The sequence below is a fragment of the Rhipicephalus microplus genome, chromosome 4 (assembly GCF_043290135.1).
Source record: "Rhipicephalus microplus isolate Deutch F79 chromosome 4, USDA_Rmic, whole genome shotgun sequence".
Lineage (NCBI taxonomy): Eukaryota > Metazoa > Arthropoda > Arachnida > Ixodida > Ixodidae > Rhipicephalus > Rhipicephalus microplus.
The window spans coordinates 21,693,289-21,717,452 of record NC_134703.1 but is presented as its reverse complement, the minus strand read 5'-3'; the positions used below and the strand labels follow the sequence as shown (position 1 = coordinate 21,717,452).

At 44.4% G+C, this 24,164-nt stretch overlaps 2 protein-coding genes and 2 non-coding genes across 5 annotated transcripts in view; 3 read left to right on the top strand and 1 right to left on the bottom strand.

Moving 5' to 3' along the window:
* Nucleotides 1-24,164, top strand: part of LOC119171703 (glycoprotein antigen BM86) — a 163,219-nt gene that overhangs the window by 46,642 nt on the left and 92,413 nt on the right. The gene's annotated exons all lie outside the window — the stretch shown is intronic.
* LOC119171551 (uncharacterized) overlaps nt 1-24,164 on the bottom strand; it is a 41,261-nt gene that overhangs the window by 15,534 nt on the left and 1,563 nt on the right. The window contains exons 1-3 of one of the 2 annotated variants that reach the window (XM_075892272.1): nt 14,750-15,112; nt 2,312-2,446; nt 601-705 (exon numbers count right to left, since the gene is read on the bottom strand). In XM_075892272.1, the coding sequence (XP_075748387.1) occupies nt 601-705; nt 2,312-2,446; nt 14,750-14,855 (346 nt within the window). In that variant the 5' untranslated portion in view covers nt 14,856-15,112. Of the gene's footprint in view, nt 1-600; nt 706-2,311; nt 2,447-14,749; nt 15,113-24,164 lie in introns of those variants that run through there. The other variant, XM_075892273.1, reaches the window with a different exon arrangement.
* TRNAT-CGU (transfer RNA threonine (anticodon CGU)) lies at nt 5,095-5,167 on the top strand. The gene has a single exon. It is a non-coding gene; the product is annotated as a tRNA-Thr (tRNA).
* On the top strand, nt 6,000-6,072 carry TRNAT-CGU (transfer RNA threonine (anticodon CGU)). Its single transcript has one exon. It is a non-coding gene; the product is annotated as a tRNA-Thr (tRNA).

The following is a 24,164-nucleotide window of genomic DNA, read 5'->3' as shown; positions in this document are numbered from 1 at the left end:
ACAGCAGAAGCCAAACAGCGGGGAGCGGAGGAAGCAAGGAAAATATGAGGAAAAGAACAGGGAGGCTAGCCAGCCTATAGGCAGCCGGTTTGCTACCCTGCGCATGGGAGGGTGATGGGGGAGCGGATATTCCAGCAGGTCTTAAGGAAAAAATGGACTTGCAGATCACGTCGGGAAAAGGGCAGATAAGAAGTGAGCAGTTATAACGTCGGAATAAATAACAATAGATGGGAAACGCGTCCTAAGTCAGCAAAGAATTAGGAGGACTAATAGAATTAAGAAATTTAAAAGCATAAAATAGAATCGGCTAGCGCAGGTCAGGGTGGGTCGGAGATCATTGAAGGGGCCTTCGTCCTGAAGTATAAATAAGACACAGTGCAGGATGAAGTGGCCTGTATACCTTGGGCTATAAGCGTGAGCCTAAAAATGAAGAATAAAGATTCTGAAAGCGCAGCATTTTAGGAGTGCATCCGGGGGTCATGCCTCAACATCGGATTCCGTTTTACAGTGCAGCAGCAGCGTGCTATACAACAAGGAATTTGCAAGCGTGTAGTTCAAGCTTCAGTACACGTATAAGTTGGCAGAATCATGAGCACCTACCTTGAGGGTCTGCGTCGCTTTCAAATGTGCAGTTAGCTTCATGGTATCCGTCCCCATCCACGCAGGGCAAGTGACGACATTGGTTGTGCAAGCAAGAGTATAAATCTGTATGTGCAGAGAAAGAAGTATAATAAAAAGCCTCGATGCAAAAGCCTTCGTTTTTTTTTAAGTTGAGGTGAAAAACCAATATAGGCCTGCCCGGAAGTTCACAAAAATTAACAGATCGAGAACAGGACAATACAGCTCAACTGCGTCTAATTACCCCACAAATTAAACCTTTTGAAAGCGCCCTTGCACGCTTTTTCTTGCCAGCGAATCATTCGAAATTGGTCATTATGTTTATGATGGTCGCCTGTGCGCCATAAGTAGCAGACTACTGCCCAAGTCGAAAAGTATCACGGCGGGTGCTGGTTTGTAGCACGAACATCACTTTATCTACGCAGCGCATAAAAGAGAAGAAATATGAAATTTCAGGCAGTTGTGCGTACTTGATTGATTGATTTGTGAGATTTAACGTCCCAAAACCACCATATAATTATGAGAGACACCGCAGTGGACGGGCTTCGGAAATTTAGACCACCTGGTGTTCTTTAACGTGCACCCAAATCTGAACACATGGGCCTACAGCATTTTCGACTCCATCGAAAATGCAGCCACCGCAGCCGGGATTCCAGTTGTGCGTACTAAAGTCGCAGTACGGATAGGACGCACGTTCTATTCATCATAATTGATATACAGCTGAAGTGGCAGAGGATCGAATCCGCGTCCTCATGCTTGTACAAAGTGCGTGTATACAAAAGCTATAGGGCAATACGAGCCACTGAAATGACGATATATAGCATATCGCGCTTGTCTTTTTTTTTAATGCTCGTCCATGTGATTTAGTGTTCACTTTCCCAATGTCCGTTTCAGAGTGCACATGCAGTGCACTGTATACACTGAGTGCATAGTGTTTCTGAATATGCTAGGAGCCATTGAGTAAGTTTCTTCACCTTCGTGGCCCAACGCATTACGCGCTTTTCACGGGAGCATTCTATGTTCTAAACACTGTCGGAATGGCCCCAAATCGATTGTGTGGATTATGTTGCTATCATGATAAATCATGGCCGACTTTGTTCAATTAACTCTCTGGCAATCATACAGCTTGGTAATAGAAACCAACCGGCTATAAAAATGAACGCTAATTCATTAATTCACTAACTCATTCATTAATATACTTCACCCTGCTGATATTTATTGTAAGCGTTAAAGAAGTAACAAAAAGAAAGCAACGTCGTTTGTACTAAATGGCACTTATAAACATTGAAGTAAACGTCTGAAGAAGCAGGCGTTTATCACTCAGCTTATGGTTAATTAAAACTTTAAAACAACTATCGTTATTCAACAAGGAGCCACATCTCGTACTTATGAAAAAAAGAAACACTTTGTGCGAACTCCGGAGACACTCCTACTCATCTTATTCCTCTCTTGAATAGTTTGTGCTACACTTCAATAGTCAAAAAATTTTTTTGAGTGGTCACTTCTATACACAATATACAGCGTTCAACCTATACGTTCAATTTTTTATTAATGCCGTTATAATTAATATAGATACAATAAAAATACGCTGACTATGTTTGGTGTGTGTATGACCGTCAACAAAGCACGCGTGCAAACATTTAAAACAAAAATAAAACGACGCTTGAAGTAAAATTAACAAATTCGTACTTACGATAGCACCGACGTGCAGTGGCATTGTAGTATTGTTGTTCAGTGTCACACTTGCACGTAAAAGACGAGGCGTTTACATCGGGCACGCATTCGGAGGTGCCGCAAAAGTCTCCCACGGATGTACAGATGTCTGCAGCTGGGAAATAACATTCAAGTGTTAGTGGATGGTTTAATATACACAAAAATTTTGCTTCATCAATGTAGCCTCTTGATTGGTGACAGCAGAGCATACCTGCTACACATATTATCATGTCTTTGGAACTTAATGAGTCACAACATCCCAATAAACGTTCCGCAATAAAAATTGTGGTTCGTCCTACTTTTTTCACTGCCTTCTGTCTGTAAAGATAACTTTTAGTGATAAATTCGGAGTTCTTAACTGGAAGTCACCTTGCTCCAATAATGAAATTTATCTGATGTAATTAAGCACGAAGCAATATTTAACGAAACAAATAATGTAATTAATTAAGTAATATATATACCTTATAACTATGTACTTTCGCAGGATGAACTTTTCAGCAGTCAGAGGAACATGTAAAATATGGGAAATGGGAGAATGACCATCCGAGTTGCAAATCAGTTGAATTGATTCAAGCTCATTTCAATAAAAAGAGCGCACAAAACGAACTGTAGCACTTTCCGGAATCCAAAAAAATGATCAGCGTCTCATGAGGCGGATGCTTGCAAAAGTGCGCTGCCGGTGTTTTTCCGAGAACTTTCTAGACCACTCGTGTATGATTGAGTGAAATGGGGTGCTAACGCAGGCAACACAGTGAATGAAAGGGAACACGCTTAACACGTTGAACCGCTGTTGATGATAACTAGAATAATTGGTCTTGAATTATTTATTATCGCAAGCACAAAAAAGTAGAATTTACACACCGCGATCCGACAACCAATATTTAAAAACAATGTAATTACCATTAGCCAGTGCCCAAGCCACGGCAAATGCAAACCAGGAATGCCTCGCTTTCCGATTATTTAGCCGCTATAGTGGTGTGTTGTTACATCAGCACGTTTAGTTTTGATGCTTAAACTCGTTAATTTTCTAATGAACGTCATTATTTGCTCGCTTTGAATTGCAAGCAAGTATGTAATCTGGAAAGTGCAGTTTCCGTTCAGGACTAACATTTTGAGACAGTTCTCCCGGGTAATAACAAATGCTCATGCTAATGAACGCCGACGCTGTCGTGGTCGCGAAGGCGCCCAAGTACGATGTCTGAGCTCATGCCATGTTCGTCACCAGACTGGTTCTTTCCAAGACCACTGTGATTGCACATCACCATCCCTCTGGTGAGCAGACCTCGTTGTCTCCTAGCCATCGTGTTTTCTTAGAAACGCTACTCGTGGTTTTCGCGCCATGCCTTTATTGCCTTACGCAGTATAGATTTTGTCCCTTAGACTTTATTTATCATAAACTACATTCAATGTTCCATTCAATATACATTGATGGGAAATACGTGTAACAAAACAACGACGAAAATGACGCGTGAATGACGGATAGTACCGACCATATACAGTGTGCACATTTGACAAGACGTGACCAAGTCTACTTCAAAAATTTTAAAGTTATTTTACCTTTGCAAACTAACTGATATGTTTCAACGTAAGATGAATTACTTAGCATGTCGTTCACAAAGGAAGGCAAAAACGAAGTAAAAAAAACACCATTGTCAATTCTGCGGTTGCCTAAGACAACTCGAAAACTTTCTTACTCCTTTTTGTTTTGGTCGAAGAAATGATCCTTCCCTGCCTCCACCGAAAACATTTCTAGTCCTGACCTGCTTTTAGCACGGCCTCTGGGATAAGCACCGCTTCGACGACGCGACGATGTCCCGCCATAACGTCATCATTTGACCCAACATTGTGGCGTCACAACCGTACCAAAATTTTTATGATCTCTGACGTCATGACATGATGTGGTGACGTCATCGTAGTATAATTGTTTGCATCATTCGCGCTGACGCACCCGACAGTGAACTCTCGCCATCGATGATGCATCCAGAACTTTCGCCTGAGTAAACAAAAGTAGTGCAAGGTAGCGTAGGTGTTCGACTGTGATGATATGTGACCGGCGAGGAGCGTATAGTTTATGGTCTCAGTATTTGTTGTCGCTTAGGAATGCACCTGCCGGCCTCTTCCGCTGAGCTCGACTTACTTCGTGTCCGATGCTGCGTGAAGAGCAAATAGAAGCTATCCGAGCCGGATCAGGTTGCCGTTCATCACAAAGAAAGAATGTGTGACTGGGTGTGTGGAGTAAGGCATAACACAGTACGCTGAAAGCGTTCACTCCACCTCCGCCCAGGAAGACAGAACGTTGAATTGTATATATATATACATATATATATATATATATATATATATATATATATATATATATATATATATATATATATATATATATATATATATATATCCACTTTTCTTTCTTCATATTTACATTCCATTGGTTTTTGATAACTTCCCCTGTACATTCCTTGGCATTACTGTCTGTTATATCTCATTAATATTGTGTTAAACACGGAAAAACGAGCCCTTAGGTATACACTTCTTTCCCTTATTTCATTGAACGAGGGTCTCGTACTGGCAGACTTGGTGTGTTTAGGTTGTATAAGAGGGACAATTATTCAGCTGCCCGCTCATAATAAGTTCACGTGCTACGTGACGCCAAACATGCGCATAAGAGTGTTTTCACACTCGTTGTTTGGCTTATAGATGGCGCTGACTGTCGCTCCTACTTCTAAATTCACAGATAAACCCAAAAAAGTGAATGGAGGGAGGGCCGCTGTGATAGCTCAGTGGTTAGAGCATCGAACGCGTAATTCGAAGGTCGTAGGTTCGATTCCTGCTCACAGTTGGTAATTTTTTCATCCACTTTTCTTTCTTCTTATTTACATTCCATTGGTTTTAATAACTTCCCCTGTACATTCCTTGGCATTACTGTCTGTTATATCTCATTAATATTGTGTTAAACACGGAAAAACGAGCCCTTAGGTATACACTTCTTTCCCTTATTTCATTGAACGAGGGTCTCGTACTGGCAGACTTGGTGTGTTTAGGTTGTATAAGAGGGACAATTAATCAGCTGCCCGCTCATAATAAGTTCACGTGCTACGTGACGCCAAACATGCGCATAAGAGTGTTTTCACACTCGTTGTTTGGCTTATAGATGGCGCTGACTGTCGCTCCTACTTCTAAATTCACAGATAAACCCAAAAAAGTGGATGGAGGGAGGGCCGCTGTGATAGCTCAGTGGATAGAGCATCGAACGCGTAATTCGAAGGTCGTAGGTTCGATTCCTGCTCACAGTTGGTAATTTTTTCATCCACTTTTCTTTCTTCTTATTTACATTCCATTGGTTTTAATAACTTCCCCTGTACATTCCTTGGCATTACTGTCTGTTATATCTCATTAATATTGTGTTAAACACGGAAAAACGAGCCCTTAGGTATACACTTCTTTCCCTTATTTCATTGAACGAGGGTCTCGTACTGGCAGACTTGGTGTGTTTAGGTTGTATAAGAGGGACAATTAATCAGCTGCCCGCTCATAATAAGTTCACGTGCTACGTGACGCCAAACATGCGCATAAGAGTGTTTTCACACTCGTTTGGCTTATAGATGGCGCTGACGGTCGCTCCTACTTCTAAATTCACAGATAAACCCAAAAACGTGGATGGAGGGAGGGCCGCTGTGATAGCTCAGTGGTTAGAGCATCGAACGCGTAATTCGAAGGTCGTAGGTTCGATTCCTGCTCACAGTTGGTAATTTTTTCATCCACTTTTCTTTCTTCTTATTTACATTCCATTGGTTTTAATAACTTCCCCTGTACATTCCTTGGCATTACTGTCTGTTATATCTCATTAATATTGTGTTAAACACGGAAAAACGAGCCCTTAGGTATACACTTCTTTCCCTTATATATATATATATATATATATATATATATATATATATATATATATATATATATATATATGTGTGTGTGTGTGTGTGTGTGTGTGTGTGTGTGTGTGTGTGTGTGTGTGCATAGCGGTATGTGTATATATAGCTATGTGTGCATTCAATGTGTTTCACTGTGATAAAATGGTTGGAGATTGTCGGTTTCAACATCCCTAAAATTTTCAATTTTCTCTATCGGCGCACGCATAAAAACACAAGCAGGGGCATACATAAAGATACATTAAACCTTCCCCCCTCCCAACCACCAACACCACCACTCCTCAAAAAATAAATTGTGGCATCTGAGGGAGGCGGCTCTGCTCAGCCACGACCTTGCCGATCAACTGTGGGCCGTCCGGCAAACCCAGCATGCCGCCCGGGTCCAAGGACTCGAGGCCGTCACCTAGGCCGGGGTGCTTGTAGTTCCACCCCGCTCAATGACGCCGGACATGTTCAATAAAGTTTTTACTCACTCACTCTGAGGTAGCGAAAGTATCCACCACCACACAGTAAACTGAACAGGCCTCAGACATTAACGCGCTCAGACTCTTGCAGGTCGGGGCATATCTCACTCCCTAACTCTTGCGCAAAATTTATACAGAAATTCAGACGTCAAACACATGCGCGATTTGCTCATACTTTACCAGCTTAAACCACATGCCCTGGCGGTGCTCTGCGTTAAGCGTTGAAGACGTTACGTCGTCCAATCAGGATGCTGCGCTACGCAGTCAGGACTTAAGGACAAAACAGGTAAAGGTGCCCACGACGAGGCGGAGAGGCCATAGGCCTATCCGTCCCGGCGTGGGAGCGGCCCGCTACATGCTAGTTCAGGCCCCGACAAACCTAAATGAGGTTGTCTCATACCATACCACACATTTTTGTTGTGCTGCAGATTGAAAACCATAAGCAGGGTTTCTCAGGGAACAAACCGGGGGTAACGATATCATATATGATATCTCAACTATAGTTGCCATCAAGAAGGAGAAATGGACATGAACCAGGCACGTAGCACGTAGGCAGGATAACCGCTTATCATTTAGGGTAACTGATTGAATTTCCAGATAAGGCAAACGCACGAAGGGGAGACAGTAAGTCAGGTGGACCGATGAGATTAAAAAGTTTGCAGGTATAACACGGCAACAAAAAGCACAAGACTGGGCTAATTGGCGGCTCATGGGAGGGGCCCCGAGCCCTGCAGTGGCCGTAGTCAGGATGATGATGATGATGATGATGATGATGATTATGAGACTGAAAACGCTAGTTCAGAGAACGGAAAAAGCTGAGCAGACAGACTAAAATGACGTATATGGTAGCATCATTTCACAGGTGACTAAAGTCGACCGCAAACAATAAGAAACACTTAGAGACACTCGTAAACAGTCGCCCGATATTTCGCAGATGGTAGAATCTCTCCAGTGGCATTGCAGGTTCTCACTAAAGGCAAAGCGTGCTCTGACGAACAAAAAAGCATACATAAAGATTAGCAAAAGCAGGCTTGCTCGACCCACAAATCTCGTGAGTAAAAATAAACATAACGACATATTCTTTAAATGTCCTGGGGCAGTCCTCTACCGGGCTCCACTGAAATGTCATTGTAATTAGGTGGGACGAAGCGGAAGGTGCCCAGATGACTGGTTAAAAAAGCACCGCTATAATAATAAACAAGAAAGTGAGGATAATTCTTAGACGCACACTGCAGAGATTGCAATGTCTGTTAACTGCACCATGTGCGCTCCTGTTTTTCAAGATTGCTGCAGCGTTGGCATTGGTGGGAGGCAGTTAACTCGTGAAAATTTATAAGCATGAACAATCAAGAGCCTCGAGGATTAATGTTTCTCTAATCCATCAATCATACTTTCCCACGAAGAGTTATCCTATCTGGGTAAATACAGACGACTCTTACTTTGCGCGTGCTTGCGATGGACCATAAAAGGTAATTCTTCAACTCGAAATAAACATTCTCTAAATTGTGAACCTATGTGTGCAGTGCCTTTATGTGTCCTAGCCACTTGCGCCAGATACATCTTAAGGTCACATCACTTGACATCAGGGTGTCAGGAACAATACACGACTCGCTTTTGCCGCAGCTTACATGCATATGTTTTTCCTCCAATGCTATAAAAATGCTAGCTTGGTCTTTTCATATACTAGGTTGAAACAAATCACTCTGTACTTTGAGAAGCACTTGTTTAGAGACAACGATTCAGTAGCCTTCGTGTATTTTTGTCTTGTTTTTTTTGTGCGACGATATCCCTCTACAGAGAAAAAAAAAAGCCGGGGAAAGCTCTTTGTGACTCACGCTGGCGCGCCCGATCCATCGAGAGCTGTCGAAGGCGTCCGCATCCTTCCGCGAAGACCACCTACAGAAGCGATGGCATAGTACAGGACTGACGTCCTTCACGAGGTGTCATGCAGCGACAGCGTGTACGGCGCACACGAAACGCAAACGAAACTCAAGATGGTCCCACTATTAGGTATAGAAGAACATAACGAACAAAAACGACCACTGAGCAGAAGCTGACAATGTATTTCGCTTATTTAATGGACAGCGTGAAAGAAACACACTAAATGAACAAAAACGGCTCGAAATACAAAAGCTGAGGAGAGTTGTGTCACTTTCCTTCAGTGGCGTTGTTGCGAACCAAAACCTTTTTTTTTCTTTTTGGAGGCGGGGTAGATAGACGATCTGGAATCTTCGTGTTTTGGGTTTTTGTTGTCATACCTTGTTGCTTCATCTGGTGTTTAGACGTGAAAACTGTTTAGCGATCGCCGTTTTTTTTGCTTTTAAATGAAAAGCATTCCTTAGCGAACTTCGGCGACTTTGAGCATATCTATCTATCTATCTATCTATCTATCTATCTATCTATCTATCTATCTATCTATCTATCTATCTATCTATCTATCTATCTATCTATCTATCTATCTATCTGTCTATCTATCTATCTATCTATCTATCTATCTATCTATCTATCTATCTATCTATCTATCTATCTATCTATCTATCTATCTATCTATCTATCTATCTATCTATCTATCTATCTATCTATCTATCTATCTATCTATCTATCTACCAGCTTAAGTTTGGGTGCTCTCGTCGTCACCACCTTAACTTGGCGTGAACCAAAATTAGCATGGGAGGGTAAGATGGTTTGACGAATATGATGCGCTGGTCAAGACATGAATAATGTCAGAATCCCGTCGCGTACGTCGTCAAACACTTCCTGCCAGACAGTGGCGCATACCCAAGGGTGGGTATGTGCGGCTGGTATGCGGGTATGTGCCACGGGGGATTGACACTTAGTACCTATACCCAGGAACGACGAGAACACACATGGGCAATTTTAACGCGCAAGCGTTAATAAATACCCGACCTTGGTAGCGTCGGCCCAACGAATGAAAAGAATACATGTCAGGGTCCCAGCTGGATTCGAACCCAAGCATCCTGAATGGCAATGAAGCATTTTATTACAGAGCTACGCCAGGTCTCGGAACTACTTTTCAAATAGACGCTAATCTTCGTGAAACGTCAGTAGTGGTTGCAGTGCTGCCTACCCAATTCTATAAACATTGATGCAGCCGTCACGTCGGGTAACGTCTATTGTGGTTAGTTGCCATGCGCTGAAGTTGATTAATGTAGCAGTGTCCAGGGCCAGCATCCTCGCGAGCACCAACGCTTCATATCAGCTTCTGGTGTTGCTAATACGAATGCTTCAGTTGACATCATTGCGCAAGGGCAAAGAACTGGTTATATAACCATCTGCAACTCTTCAACTTATGTCTGTGCGTGCAACATTTGTACATATATTTAGCGTCACTTCATGACGTGTCGATCGATAAAGAAATTGCAACACGGCCACCTTCCATCCACATGCTTCGCATAACGTTGATTTCCAGGTACGTGGGATCTGCCAACTTTTCATTCTTTCATTTTTTTTTGCTTAATAAATTGCACATCTAATAGCCCTACGTTTCATGATCCAACAAAACAAACACTGTAAACACAAAAAAGCCCAAATGGGAGTTTTTGGCGTGTCCTCTACATCACTCCCATCTGTACATGTTTTTACACCCTCAAACTAGGAGTAACAAAAACACCCATGTGGTAGGGCATACAAAGGGCGGAGATTGGGCAAAAACTTCACTTCCTTTGTGGCTCAGTGAAAACAAACCGGGCGTTTTATGGTTCTTACTTGGGAATATTTTCGGTGTAATTAAAGCAATATTTTACTCCCTTCTAGGCGTTTTCAAGAAACGGAGCAGGAGTATTTTAGTCACGTGACCAAGCTGTTTTTGTATTTTTTATTCTATTTCGGTGTAAATAGGTGGAATCTAGAACGTTTTATCTCGCCTCTTTCGAGAGTACTTTTGGTATTGAATAGGAGTAACCACTGCAGACGTAAATCTCTCTGAGCAAGCATTCTTGCAAAACTGCAGGCTGTATTCTAAAAAAAAAATTACGCGCGAGCAAAAGCTTATCTACAGCCCAAACACCAAAGCAAAATACGGATCCTTTCAGAAATCCTGTTTATGTACTATCGAGAACACACAGACTGAAGACTCACAGAATATTTATTATGGAGGTTAAATCACACACAAATTACAACCCTTGTGGTCATTTCCCAGAAATGAGCATGGTTATTGACCACAGGATTTGTACAGCACGAGCACAATAATTACCACCACATAAAGCTCTAAAAGTACAAAAACTACAAACACAATTTTTTTCACATATTTGTACCATACAGTTGAAAAGTAAAAAATCATATGAAATACAAACATTCAAACACACTTTGACAATCATATTAGAGGATCTGACTAGAAATCTGCCAAACTTGTAATAAAAGATAACCTAATTTAATAAAAAGTGCATTTCTGCAGCTCTGGTACTGTAGATGACTATGCCCTATAACATATATGCAGAACTTAATTATAATGTGTCAAGAGATCCACTAACGGTACTTGTTTGAATTAAGTGCTACACCAGTGCGTAAAGTTCCCTTAGAGATTTCTGTACATTTTTCCGTGGCACACATATTTATATATATAGAATAAATGGGCAATCCTCAAATGCATTAGATGGATGCACCTATATTTTTCTATAACAAAATAAAAAACCTAAAGGCACTATTGGATGAGCCTTCAAGTTACAGTAAAGCCATTTTCACCTTACTATCCCACATCAGCTTCAAATCACAACAATACAAGAGAGGTTGAAGAGTACTACAATATTTTTGTCGCTTCAGTACTATTAGCGACCATATTGATCTACCTCAAAGAAGACATTCATGTACATATAAAGAATTGCACGTTCCATAGAACCATAATGCATTAAAAGTACTAACCAAACATATATCACTGGAAAACTGGACAGAACAAGCCGACAGCTTTTTCTGTCTCACTTTCCGATGTATGCTCTGCTAATGCTTTCTAATGAATGCATTCAAAATTGTCTAAGCTTCTACTTTTCTAGCATATTGCATTTAAAATGGCAATGGCGCAAACCAGCACACACGCACACAGCAAATAAAAATTGTAGCATTACAACACCAGAACTTACACTACACATTAATAAACCGTCACTGACGTCAACTAGCGTAGTTGCACGCAATTAGGTAACGCCATTTCAAATCATTCAGCGTTTCTCCGACCACCACTAATATAGCTGAAATAATTTCCACGTGTTTCTAGAAGCTCGAAACTTGTCCTGCTCGTTTATTTCCATTGCCGAAAACTTTCCTGCATATTTACAAGAGTCTAGTTTTTCGCCTACTGAGCTAGAGGGCGTTAAAAAACTTTTTTTCTTAAAGGATGTTTTTGAATGCACTCAATATAATGGTAGTTACGGCAAGGTAATGAATTGATTCAACTGCAAAAGTAAATATTTATTTATATCAATTTTTAGGGCTTTTCACACGAGCAAAATGCATGAATTTTAGAAGCATATTTTTTCCAGGATATTAGCTAGCTCAAAGAGCACACATAGAATATGTGCAATCAGCCTGCTTGACATGCTACAAATTAAAAGTAATTTAGGTGCTCAATGTGTAGCAGTTCATCTAAAAAAATATGCAAATTTCACTTTTTTTCCCGGAAAACTCTGTATACAGCAGCAAAAAAATTACCTTGCTGTTGGACTAAAAATATGCACGATAGCTCATTTGAAAGTGTTATATATGAGCTAAACATAGATGCAGTTACTAGACAGTATTATTTTTTAACCCTTCAGAAATATTTTTTTTTTGAAATTGAGTACTCCTTACAGCTTTTCACCTATGCAACTCAAGCAGCATGATGCGTTCACAAAGGCAATCCTCAACTCAAACCGACTGGCCTAGGATGCATGTGGCAAACTTCGTGCTATCTACAAGGAAATGGATTTACCATCTGTATTCTATTTCTAACAAAAATGCATAACAGTGAATGTGGTCGATGTGGTGACTTTCGATTAACCATCCAGCATTAGAGATTTACAGTCACAAATGCTACTCTTCTGTGAACTTCCGCAAATGCAGGAGGGGTGTTTTACACACCTAATAAAAAAAAAGTTAATTCATATTCAGTATCCAAGTACCACTCACGAAATACACTGATGAATGCAGTCTCAATACAAATTCTTTTTTTTTTCACCTTTCAGGAGACGATCATGCTCCTTGAGACCCAAACCCTGTGATATGACTACACACAAATGAAGAGCTTTATATTAAGAACTTGGAGGCTAGCCTACTGTCTTCTCTCGCTTGCTTTGCGGGTAATGTAGTGTTATTGCGTATTGTATACTTTTTTAACAGCTTGATAGCTCATCTCTCATCACTAGGAAAGGAGAAAGATGCTCGACTGCCCCCCCCCCCCCCCCCCCTCTTGCTGTTAAGATATTTTTAGGGTAGCTGTTCTGTGGTAGTACAGAAGCGACGCACTCCCCGCGCTCCGACGTACACAAGATGGCATAGTCCGGACCGCTTTCTCCGCCGGGCGTACGTGTCGTTCTTGATACGCCGGATCGTAAAGCGTGGTTTATGAACTTTCTGAAGAGCGTCGGTCGGCGCGGCGCGGGCTATTTCAAACTTGCCTACTGATATAACTTTTGCGAAGTTGACGCTGAGGCTTCGAACGATCCTTCTCGCTTGTTTTTTCTTGCCCAATCGGGCGTATTTAGATACGCCCTTCTGACCCATGCCAATTTCTTTTTCGTTTTATTTTTCAGTCACTAACTCCCATACTTTCCAATTTTCGATGATCATGGTAAAACAATGGTTTCAGCCCATTTTATTTTTTCAGCCCATTTTACAAGGGTTTATCGAAACTCAGATGGTGAGAGCACTTTGTTTATTGTATAAACAAACCTTTACTCAGCGGCGCGAATCCCGACTAGCTTGGACCTAGACATGGCTTTGTAAGATTTTGTCAGATGCTTGTCGCGGATGTTGTCACATTATGCGCAATAAATCTGGCTGCCTTGCTCGGGACCAAATGCTCTCTGATGACATTATGCAGCTCCGCTTAGAGCACCGGCCCTCTGGCAACTACCCAGCAATTAACTTGTCGATGCTATGCCGAAAAAAAATTGCCCGCGGCTTCCCTCGGGGGAACACTGAGGAGGATGCGGAAGCATGTAATTGGTTAACGGGTGTTAAATTGCGACTTACTTGGGTCGATGGCTAAATTGGTTAACGTGGTTGTGAAATGGGGTGTTAAATGAGTGAACACGTACGGCACGTATGCGAAAGGGCGGTGTTTTATTTATTGCGACGAACTTTGAGGACGATGGCTTTGTGGTCGGTAAAGTAAAGAGTGAGTACAAACCAACGGACGAGCGGCAACTGAGCGAGCGAGCGCCGACCTTGAGTACATATACAGCACGACGGCGCATGCGCTGTCAGCTGTTGAATGTTCTCGAAGGAGAAGCGCGCGCGCGGCACAGATGGCGACGGCGCGACGGCGCATGCGCTGTCAGCTGTCGAATGTTCTCGAAGGAGAAGCGCGCGCGGCACAGATTGTGGGCGACGGCGCGACGGCGCATGCGTGCGCGTCCGCTGTCGAATGTTCGAGAAGCGGTGCGGACGGCGCGGACGGCGCACTACAAGGCGCGAGTATAAGGTGCTTCCGCATCTAAAAAATGAAGTGCGAAATATGCCTTGTATGACCCATTTCGGTTTTCTAGATAAAGCTTTTGAACGCTAGAATCAAGAGAGTATGCCTGATCAGCTATCCTCAGCGAAACGAGGCAGTAATAACGAATGAATGAGATGGAAACAGAATGAATCCGTGGCAGCGAGAGTGGTGACCGAGACTGACTCGCGGTTTCTTTGCCGAACGGTGTGGGAGTAGCGACTGTGGTTCTCGAACGTATCCGCGGGCTGAGCAACCGATCGTGAAGCAGCGCCGATAATCACAATTTCGCCGGCACAATCTACCCTCGCCTTTCTTTCCGACACTTGTAGCGTGCAAATGCGCGAACAGCAATCAAACGTTATAGTCGCAACGGGACATCGAAGACTCACCTTGCTCTTTCACGGCAGCGGAACCACTTGACACCACGACGCCGACGCTTAGATAAGCGAGAAGTCTGGCGGGACACATTCTTCGTCTCTGCTGTTGGTGATGCATGCCGCGCGAATTATTTCACGACGCAGCACTTACGCCTGTTCGCCACCGGACGAGCGTCTTCTTGAAATGGGCCAGGTACTGTCCCACCCCTAGCAGTCAAATCCGCTATGCTCAACGGGCGCGCCAACACAGGCCTAGGCGCGGCGGGGAATAAGATAATGCGGGACGCCGTCGCCTCGGAGAGTGTTCACGGGGCGCCGTAAAGAGATGATATATCAACGGCTATTCTCTGCGTGACGCGTGTGGACGAGAGGGGAGCCCGCGCGCGACTGGCGAGGTGTGCGACCGCGAGCAACGGTCTCCTCTTGATTGGCACTGACGTAACGGAGGGGAGAGAAAGGGGTAGAGCAGCAGATACCCTGAAAGCAAGAAGAGAGCCCGTGCGTATGCGAGTCGCGTGCGCTGTTAATCTGCGTCCGCGTAGTGGATCCGTCAATCCCTGTTCGTTACGCGCGATCAAAAAATCTCGCTGTACGCTCTGAGAACATTTTAACCGGGGTCACGTTGTAAACTTCGCCATGCAGACGGAAGTGAGATGGTTCGCCCAAGTCAAGACCCCTATCGATGACGCAACTGTGCGCCTAACTTTCGTTGCCCTTATGGATTTTCAGTCAGTCGCGTGATTGATAAATAAGTTACATTCACAAGCCAATGTTTTTGTCCCTCACGGCCCACTAGAAGCGATTGGTATGTTCCGGTAGGAAACACCGGTCTATCACTGCATGCTTTGCGCCTCCCCAGGTGTCTCTCCTGCGCATCGCCGCGATGGGAGAGCGCCAGCGTTAATGCCGCCGCCAGTGTAAGCGTTAGCGTCCGCTGCTTCGCATCTACACGATGTTTCCTTTTAGCGGGAGACGGTGTAATCTTTTCGTTAGTACTTAATGCATTTCGCTCAGCGCAACTGCATTACAATGTATTACCAAGCAGCCCAAGTAGAAGCTCCGAACGGAAGCTGAGCGATTTATAGCACTGAATGTTCTGCCGTTGGTCAGCTATGCTGTTTAGTTTCGACTGAAGGTACGCATGCTTGACTTGGTAGCATACTTGTTTAATTTGCTCTCTCGACGCGCGTCCTGGGCCCAAGAAAGATAAGGGAAAAGACAAATAACGACAACGTAGCCTTTTAACAGCTGCGCTGTTAAAACTCCAGTATAGTAACAAAAAGCTACAATCATCATGAGTCGGCACGCGCACACTTCCTCTTCTTCATTGACGTCCTCTCTCCATCTTCTGATTAGCTCCAAGTGCACACGCGTCGACTCGTCTGGCGCGGAATGCAATGACAATGATAGGTGAGGGAACGTGTACAGTGAAAGAGAGAGAGAAAAAAAGAAAGGTATAAAAAGAACGGGAAAGCAAGAAATAGCCAAAAAGAAAGAAATAACATAGGTGAGAAAGAAACTTAGAAAGAAAGAGAGAGAAACAAGACAGAAATGTTATAAACAGAGACGGAAAGATATACAAACAAGCACCAGAGCAAAATGATATAGATAGAGAAAGAGACCATCAATTAAAAAAAATTAGGAAGATATGAGTAGAGAGAAAAAGTGAGAAAGAAAGGTAGGAAATATGCAGAAAGAAACAAAGAGCGATGAAAAGTAAAAGTAAATAGAAACACATAAATGAAATTAGACAAAGATATAAAAAAGAAAGAAAAAAAAAAGAAACAGAGACGGCTCTTGATCGTGTCTCTAGTGACTGGTGTTCAATCCGTTCCGACTCTGTTGATGAATATGTTTTAAAATTCTGGTGGTCCTGATTTCGTTGCACAAGACACCAAACAGAAATTGAGGGAAATATCGTGGCTCGGAGCGATCCCGAAATCACGCAGCATGGTATTCACTAAAGCTAACATTTCAGCAAGGAGACAAAACATTCGATTCGACGAACATTACTCGCACGCACGGCTTACATTTCCGCTTACACTACGATTCCAAGGCAAGGTCCACCACGGTGGCTTATAGCGGTTACGGTACACGGCTATACTGACCCGCAAGGTCACAGGTTCGACCCACCCCAGCCGTGCCCATCCCTTTTGTATGGAGGTGAAATATCAGAAACCCGTGTAACTGTGCGATGTTAGTGCACGTTAAAAATCAACAGATGGTTGAAATTCTCGGAGCCCTCAACTACAGCGTCTCTCATAAACGTATCGTGGTTTTGGGATGTATACCCCAGATATTATTATTATTATTATTATTATTATTATATTACAATTTCGCGCCAGGATTACATGTGATGTCAAAAAAACAACCGCCCCCCCCCCCCCCCCTCTGCCAACGTAACCGCATTTTGAAATTGTGAGGTGATTCGAAAAAGACTGACTTCGGATATAAGCTAGTCACTACTTAGTTTCCTTGACACAGTCAGGATGCAACAGATGCTAAGAAGGACGACAAGACGTTCCGGGAGATAAGGCCTCGTCGGACCACACGTGCGATGGATCGTGTTACACTTACGTGCTGCTATCGGTTCACCGCCGGTCATAACGTGCCGTCCCGTCGTTGGCATTGTTGGCCCCCATCATCAACTTTCGCGTTCTCGCATACGGAAAGAAACCTGCATTATTTTCGCAAGGCGCGTTTACAGCCGAAGACCTCCAGAGTAGTAGATTCAAACATTCATGGCAGTCAACGCACCTGCCCTTCCCCTCGGCGATGTGCAAACCCTGACGGTGAATTAAGTAAAATAAAATAATTATAAGGCACCTAAACTCATGCGCGATCATTTTCTGTCTCGGTAACGTTACTTAAGAAGGAAGCGTCACATTTTTTTTTTCGTGCTTTTTTTTTCTCGATCCAGCCCGCCCCCCTCTTTTCCTTCTACCACAATCAATCAATAAGCGCTTGTGTTGTGTGTTCCGTGTAAAAGTTGCTGCGCTTCCTACCAAGATGGATTAATACCGACTGGCCCGATACAATTGTTTACTGAATTGTTTATCAATATAACAACTTTCCTAAAATGCTTAGATCAGTTGTACCAAAGTACATTAGCACTTCAAAGCTACGTCTATTCTTTTTTTCTTTTGCAGAATACATAATAAATGCTCGAAGTCTTCACTACGACTCATTGCATATACGTGAGAAATCGTAGCACTCGTGTGACGCCAACAGCACGTTTCGCCGGTCGTACGCGCTGCCGCTATGCAAATAAAAAGTAAAGAAAGGAACGATGCAACGCCCGCCGTCCGTCGGCGTTCGGTGGCTCGCTGCCAACTGCTCGCGACGTGAGAGCACGTCCGTTCATGACAACGCTTCCGTACATGCCACTTTAGTCACGTTTGGGGAGCCACGGCCGCGGATCAGCTCTGAGGTGGTTGAGATTTAAACTCGCGATCCTTTAAGCACTCACTCTCACATCATCTCGTGAAATCGATAGGCAACACCATTACCGAGAAGTCACTAAAAAATAAACAAATACGACAAACGACTTACAACACGCCTTATGACGCAAGCTACAACTTCAAACAAAAGCAAAATATTCAACATACAATTTTTTACTAAAAAGTGAGAATAAAGAACAGTAAAAGGAGCGAAAACAGACCTTACGTGGAGTCAAAGCACTCACCTTGCTTTTTGAACGAATGCGCTCAAAGGTAGCCGCCCTGATAACAAACTACGTCGTCGCACACGTCCCCCCCTCCCCCCTGCCTTTTTTTTTGCTTCGAGAAATGGCCCCGCCATGTTGGTCTAGTGGCTAGGGTACTCGGCTGCTGACCCGCAGGTCGCGAGATCAAATTCCGGCTGTGGCGACTGCATTGCCGATGGAGGCGGGAATGTTGTAGGCCCGTGTACTCAGATTTGGGTGCACGTTAAAGAGCTCCAGGTGGTCAAAATTTTCGGAGCCCTCCACTACGGCGTCTCTCATATTCAAATGGTGGTTTTGGGACGTTAAACACCACAAATTAATCAATCAGTGCTTCGAGAGATGCACATCTCGTCGCCAACACCGTGATAGTTCGCGCGCCATTTGCTTATCAGCAGTATATTTAGTCAAAGTGAACGCGTGCTCGTCTAACACGACGCTCGCGGTGGTAGAAACATATTATTACAGAAAATGTACCAGAGAGTTGCGGCATATTGCATGATTGAGTGGCAAGACCCTATTCCGGAATGCCAACGGAGTTGGCCGCTGCTCGAGCGCGCCTCACCAAGGAGCGTTGAACATGCAAGGTCGAGAACATAGCACAATCTATCGGACCGGCTTAGTTCTTGTACTTGAGCGTTGTTACGTTAGGCCCGGCAGTTCATCTGGGCAGACGTCATTGTGCGTAAGCCGCTCTGCTAGGATGCTTTCAACCCCATCGGTGCCCAGTCGGCTAGACGCTGTTCTGTAGGTGTTCCAGGTAGTGGCCGGGTCTCAACGAAAGCTTCGCGAGACAACCCTTTTGTTGAGCGGGTTTGAACAGCGTGGGACGGCGCCACTGTGGCAGTTCTCGTGGAGTCAACTTCTCGACTCGGCTGTCGTCGCCGACGTGAAATCATCACAAAAGCACCGACAGTCCGGAAGTGTGGGAAGGCGTCGAAGTCGCAGTTCTTAGGGATTGAGCACCTGGCCTGCCAAGTTCGGGAAACTTCTGGCAACACTGTAGCAGAACACTGCCTTGGACCACTGCTGGCGTTCGTGTCAGCAGCCATCCCTCAAGAGGAGTTCAACTTTACCCCTCCGCCGGAATTAACCCCTTCCCTCTTCGACGTGTTCTATAGGTGTGGACCGGGTGCATCTTTATGTGGTGCGCTTCTACTACCATTGGACCTTTTCGCCCAGCCGTGTGATTTAAATTCTGCACCCTTTCTGGTGGGTGGACCACTGAGACTTCGTCACCTGATTTGTGGCAAGAGTGGTCACCGCCTACTTTCGACCTCCGTGTAAAAAGAGGGCGGGCTATGAAAGCCGAAGACGTTTTGTGAATATTAGCTGAATCATGAGCTGAACCTTTGTACAAAGCTGAATCTCTGTACAGTTCCATCTTTCATCTATCATGTAAATAAACATTCGTTCTATCTCTCCTAACGCGTCCCCTCACTGGCGAAGATCGGCTATGCGGACGATGGCGGGGTGCCAGTTGCTGTAAAGAAACCCGCCGTATACATGCCATCATCAACCTCATGCCCTTAACAGCGTCCAATGACGTCCTTCCACGTGACAATTTCGCCGCAAGGTGACCCCACCTTCCGTACAGTATATATATCCATGGAAGGTAACGTAAAGAATACCGGAGCTGCTTTCGACAAAGCCGATGCGATAGCGGCGCACGGACTTGTGGTGGAAGTTAGGCGATAACTTTCTTACGCAATGAATTTCCAAAGCGTGGCTGTTCGGGATACTTTGTGGATGTCTCGCCAATTCACTCCTCTGATGCGATTGCCTTCTGTCTGTTTACTTGCATTCTGCAAGCGCTGGCCAATACTAGATGATGAGTCCTGGTGTCATTGGGGCATTGCAGTAGAGTGATGCACCGCGTGGCATAACGTGACCCGAATGTCGTAAATGACGAAATAACGTGTGGTGCCATGCAGGCCCTCTCATTAGGGTGCACCACCAATGTACAGAACGACGTGTGTTTGAAACATGAACTACATGTTTCAAGCACACGTGCTGTATTTTATAAAGGTTATAAAATACTGGTGCTACGGCAAGCGCGTGCAGTCCTATAACGCGTGCGTGTAACATCCACCAAAAGAGATACCGTGAACGTGAGAACATGCTTTTGACGGACCCAGTATGGACAGGCAACGGAAGAAAAAAATGCAACATTTCGCGTTGAGTCTGTATAAAATATGACTGTCAATGCATGACGCAATATATTTGGTATGTCTAGGACATGTGGCGGTACAGCTGAAATATGAACTTGTAGTAACATTGGTTGAATTCGAGTGTTTTCCAAAGTCTAGTTGGGCCCGGTAAAGGCAAGTGGCTTGGCGCATACCCCTAACTTAGTTAGGGACTTAGGGTGCTCTGCACACTGGCTCTGTCCACTCCCTCTCTAGTTGACCAACGTCTAGAACGACTTTATCATGCAACAATATTGTCCTTGTCCATGCCCATAATACATGTCACCCGCTCCAAAATCCGGATTTACCGAAATGGATAAATCAGTTTACGTATGTTAGAAACCGACTTTGCCCGCTTCCACAAAATCAACACGGCCTGCCCGCCAGTATGGGTGTACCACTGTCCATGTGGACTGCTTGTTGCGAAAGCCAATTAGGCGGAGCCACATCCAAAAACCGGCCGGCGCAGCTTTAATATGGGCTTTCGCGGACGTTCTCCTTTCCATTCTTATACTTATTCTAACCTTATTCTATGCGACGTCTGTAGCTCACATCGCAAAACTAGATAATTTTGATGCACGTTCAAAACTAACTCCGCTAACCCTGTAATTTACCACCACCGCTGTACCCGGCTCAAGCGTCCCTTTCTTCTGGTTATGTTTTATTTTCGTAGCACCAGAAACAACACTGAAATTGAGGGGAACATAAAGGCTTGAAGTGCTCAAAATAGCGCAACACGGTAAATCGCTCGAGATAATCTTTCAACATGAAAACAAACATTCGACTGGACCAACAATCCTCGCACAATTCGCCAAAGTCTGTTATCATATGCAAGGACGATCTGCAACGCGTAAAAAAGCCCCGCGCTCATCATTTAGCGCGTCTCGCACGTGTGAGGTGACACGCAAAAAAGCTGACTTCAGAAAACCATGCAGCCAGCTGCTTCGTTTCCGGAACACTAAAATAAAACATATTGCATGCGAAGACAAACCACAAGACAGTTGGGCGAGCCCCGCCGCGGTGGTATAGTGGCTAAGGTACTCGGCTGCTGACCCGCAGGTCGCGGTATCGAATCCCGGCTGCGGCGGCTGCATTTCCGATGGAGGTGGAATCGTTGTAGGCCTGTGTGCTCAGATTTGGGTGCACGTATGTAAAGAACCCCAGGTGGTCGAAATTTCCGAAGCCCTCCACTACGGCGTCTCTCATAATCATGTGGTGATTTTGGGACGTTAAACCCCACAAATCAATCAATCAATCAATCAATCGAAATTTGGGCGAACTTGGTTTGTGTCAAGACGGCGTATACAACGCCGCACGCGAACTGAAGAAAAAGGAACAGAACAGAAAAAAGCGCTGGCATCCAACCGATCCTTATTTTGATGATAAGCAAAATGTGTAAGGGAATGAAACTCCAAGCATAAGCTTGATTAAAACGTCGTCGATCGTGTTAAATCACTTTTAGTCTCAGCCATCGATTGCCCCGCAACAACCCGGTCAGGTAATCACGCACAAATCGCGAGGGTTGGGGTGTTTACACAGTCACCCAGCGTGTGTTATCTTTACCACTTCTATAATCTCACTAATCTCACGAATTCGCTGCGATCTGTGCTTTGCCACTACCGCAAACTGCGGGAAAAGAGGGCTGCAACCACGGTACGTGTGGCAGCGCATTACAAGATGCCCCTGCACTGCATTGTGCACGTTACTTCGGCGCTCAATCAGACCACCAGTCGGTGTGGCAGCGAGCTTCTCTGTCGCTACTTTCCTACGTTAGCGTACTGAGTTACACGCTGTCAAGGACGACAAGACGTCGCGTGAGATATGAACTCGTCGGAACGCACAGGCGGCGTATCACGTTACACTGAGGAAGCGAGTGGCTTGCAGCTGGTTGGAAAGCGCGGTCGCGTCGCCAATATTGTTGGCGCTCATCGGCGACTACCCAGTACTCGAGTTAAGATATAGATCTCTGTTATTTTTGGGGTATATGTTCACTATCCGCACTGAGCAGAGGCGGAGGTACAAGGAATTCGACGGTGCAAATCAGACAAGACGCCAAAAAAGAAAAAGCCGAAGTCGTGAGCGAGCGTGTTCCCTCTTGGTAGCGTTATCAAAGAAGGAAGCATGGTTTAGTTCTTTGCATGTTTCTTCTCCATCCGGCCTCCTTCGTTTTCTCTGTCCCGTTCGCCGTTACGTAAGTCTTAGTGAAAACGGCTAAACAAGCTCCCGTTCAGAGGTAAGGTGGTTCCACCTTTGCAGTTAAAAGCGCGTCGATTGCCAATAATTAACGTGTTTGTGAAGCACGAACAAACGCCGCTTGAATAAAAGCCTGTTTTACCTTATTAAAGGAGAACTAACAGACAGCAGTGCCAAGGAAAGTATAGGGGATGCTCTAACTAGTAAATGGGATTTAAATGGGGAGAACGAGAAGTGAACGAAAAGATAACTTGCCGGGGACAGAGACCGAACCGGTAACCTTCGAATGTCACTTTCAATGCTTTTGCAAATGAGCCACCAAGACGGGTATCCCATCGCCCACATTATGGGCGGCCACACACGCACACACACACACACACACACACACACACACACACACACACACACACACACACACACACACACACACACACACACACACACACACACACACACACACACGCACGCACACACACGCACACACACACACACACACACACACACACGCACACACGCACACACACACGTTAAAACAACAACATGTATGCAACATGTACAACACGAACCGCCGGCAGAAGCCGACAATATTTTTTGTATATTTAATAGACCGAGCAAAAGAATGACGGAAAAACACAGGCAGTGCGATAAACGAGAAACAAAAAGAACACCGGCAGCAAAAAATAATAATAATAAAAAAGACTCGAGAAGAATACAGGAAGCGGAGAAAAACAGACGCAAAAAGACGACCAAGGGACAAACGCTCTTTCCGCGTCTTTCCTTTTGTGTTGAGTTCCTGTTCACGCTATTGATCAAGCATGCAGGTAACCGTACCAATTTGCCCAGTTTTTTCAGCACTTTCAGTACTAAATTCCATTCTTTGTGAACTACAGGGAACGCAAAATTCCTGATTGCGAAGCGAAAAAGATTAGGCGGGCGACTGCAACAACCCCCACTTTCAATTTTCTGTTGATACGCCATTCCTTGTGACGAATAGTTAGCGTGTTTACTGTCTAGTAACGCAAACGTAGCCACCCCAAGGGAACGCATGTTAAACTGTGGTTAAGCTCCATACAAAATGGCACACTGTGTATTCTTTCTTCCTTGCTGTTACCCAATTACATCATTTTACCTGCCAACAGTACAACGTCTCATTCCGTGAGACAAACTGCAATACAGATTTCATCGCGCAGTGGTGTTAAGGACGAGTAATTTTGTGACGCCTTTTTAATGGTTTACTTAGCTACGTCCGGTTTACGAGCACGGATACAATTGTCAGTACTAGGCGCAGCCTCACGCCGCAACGCCTGAACAGCTTCCCGGCTTTTCATGATCATTCAGTTAA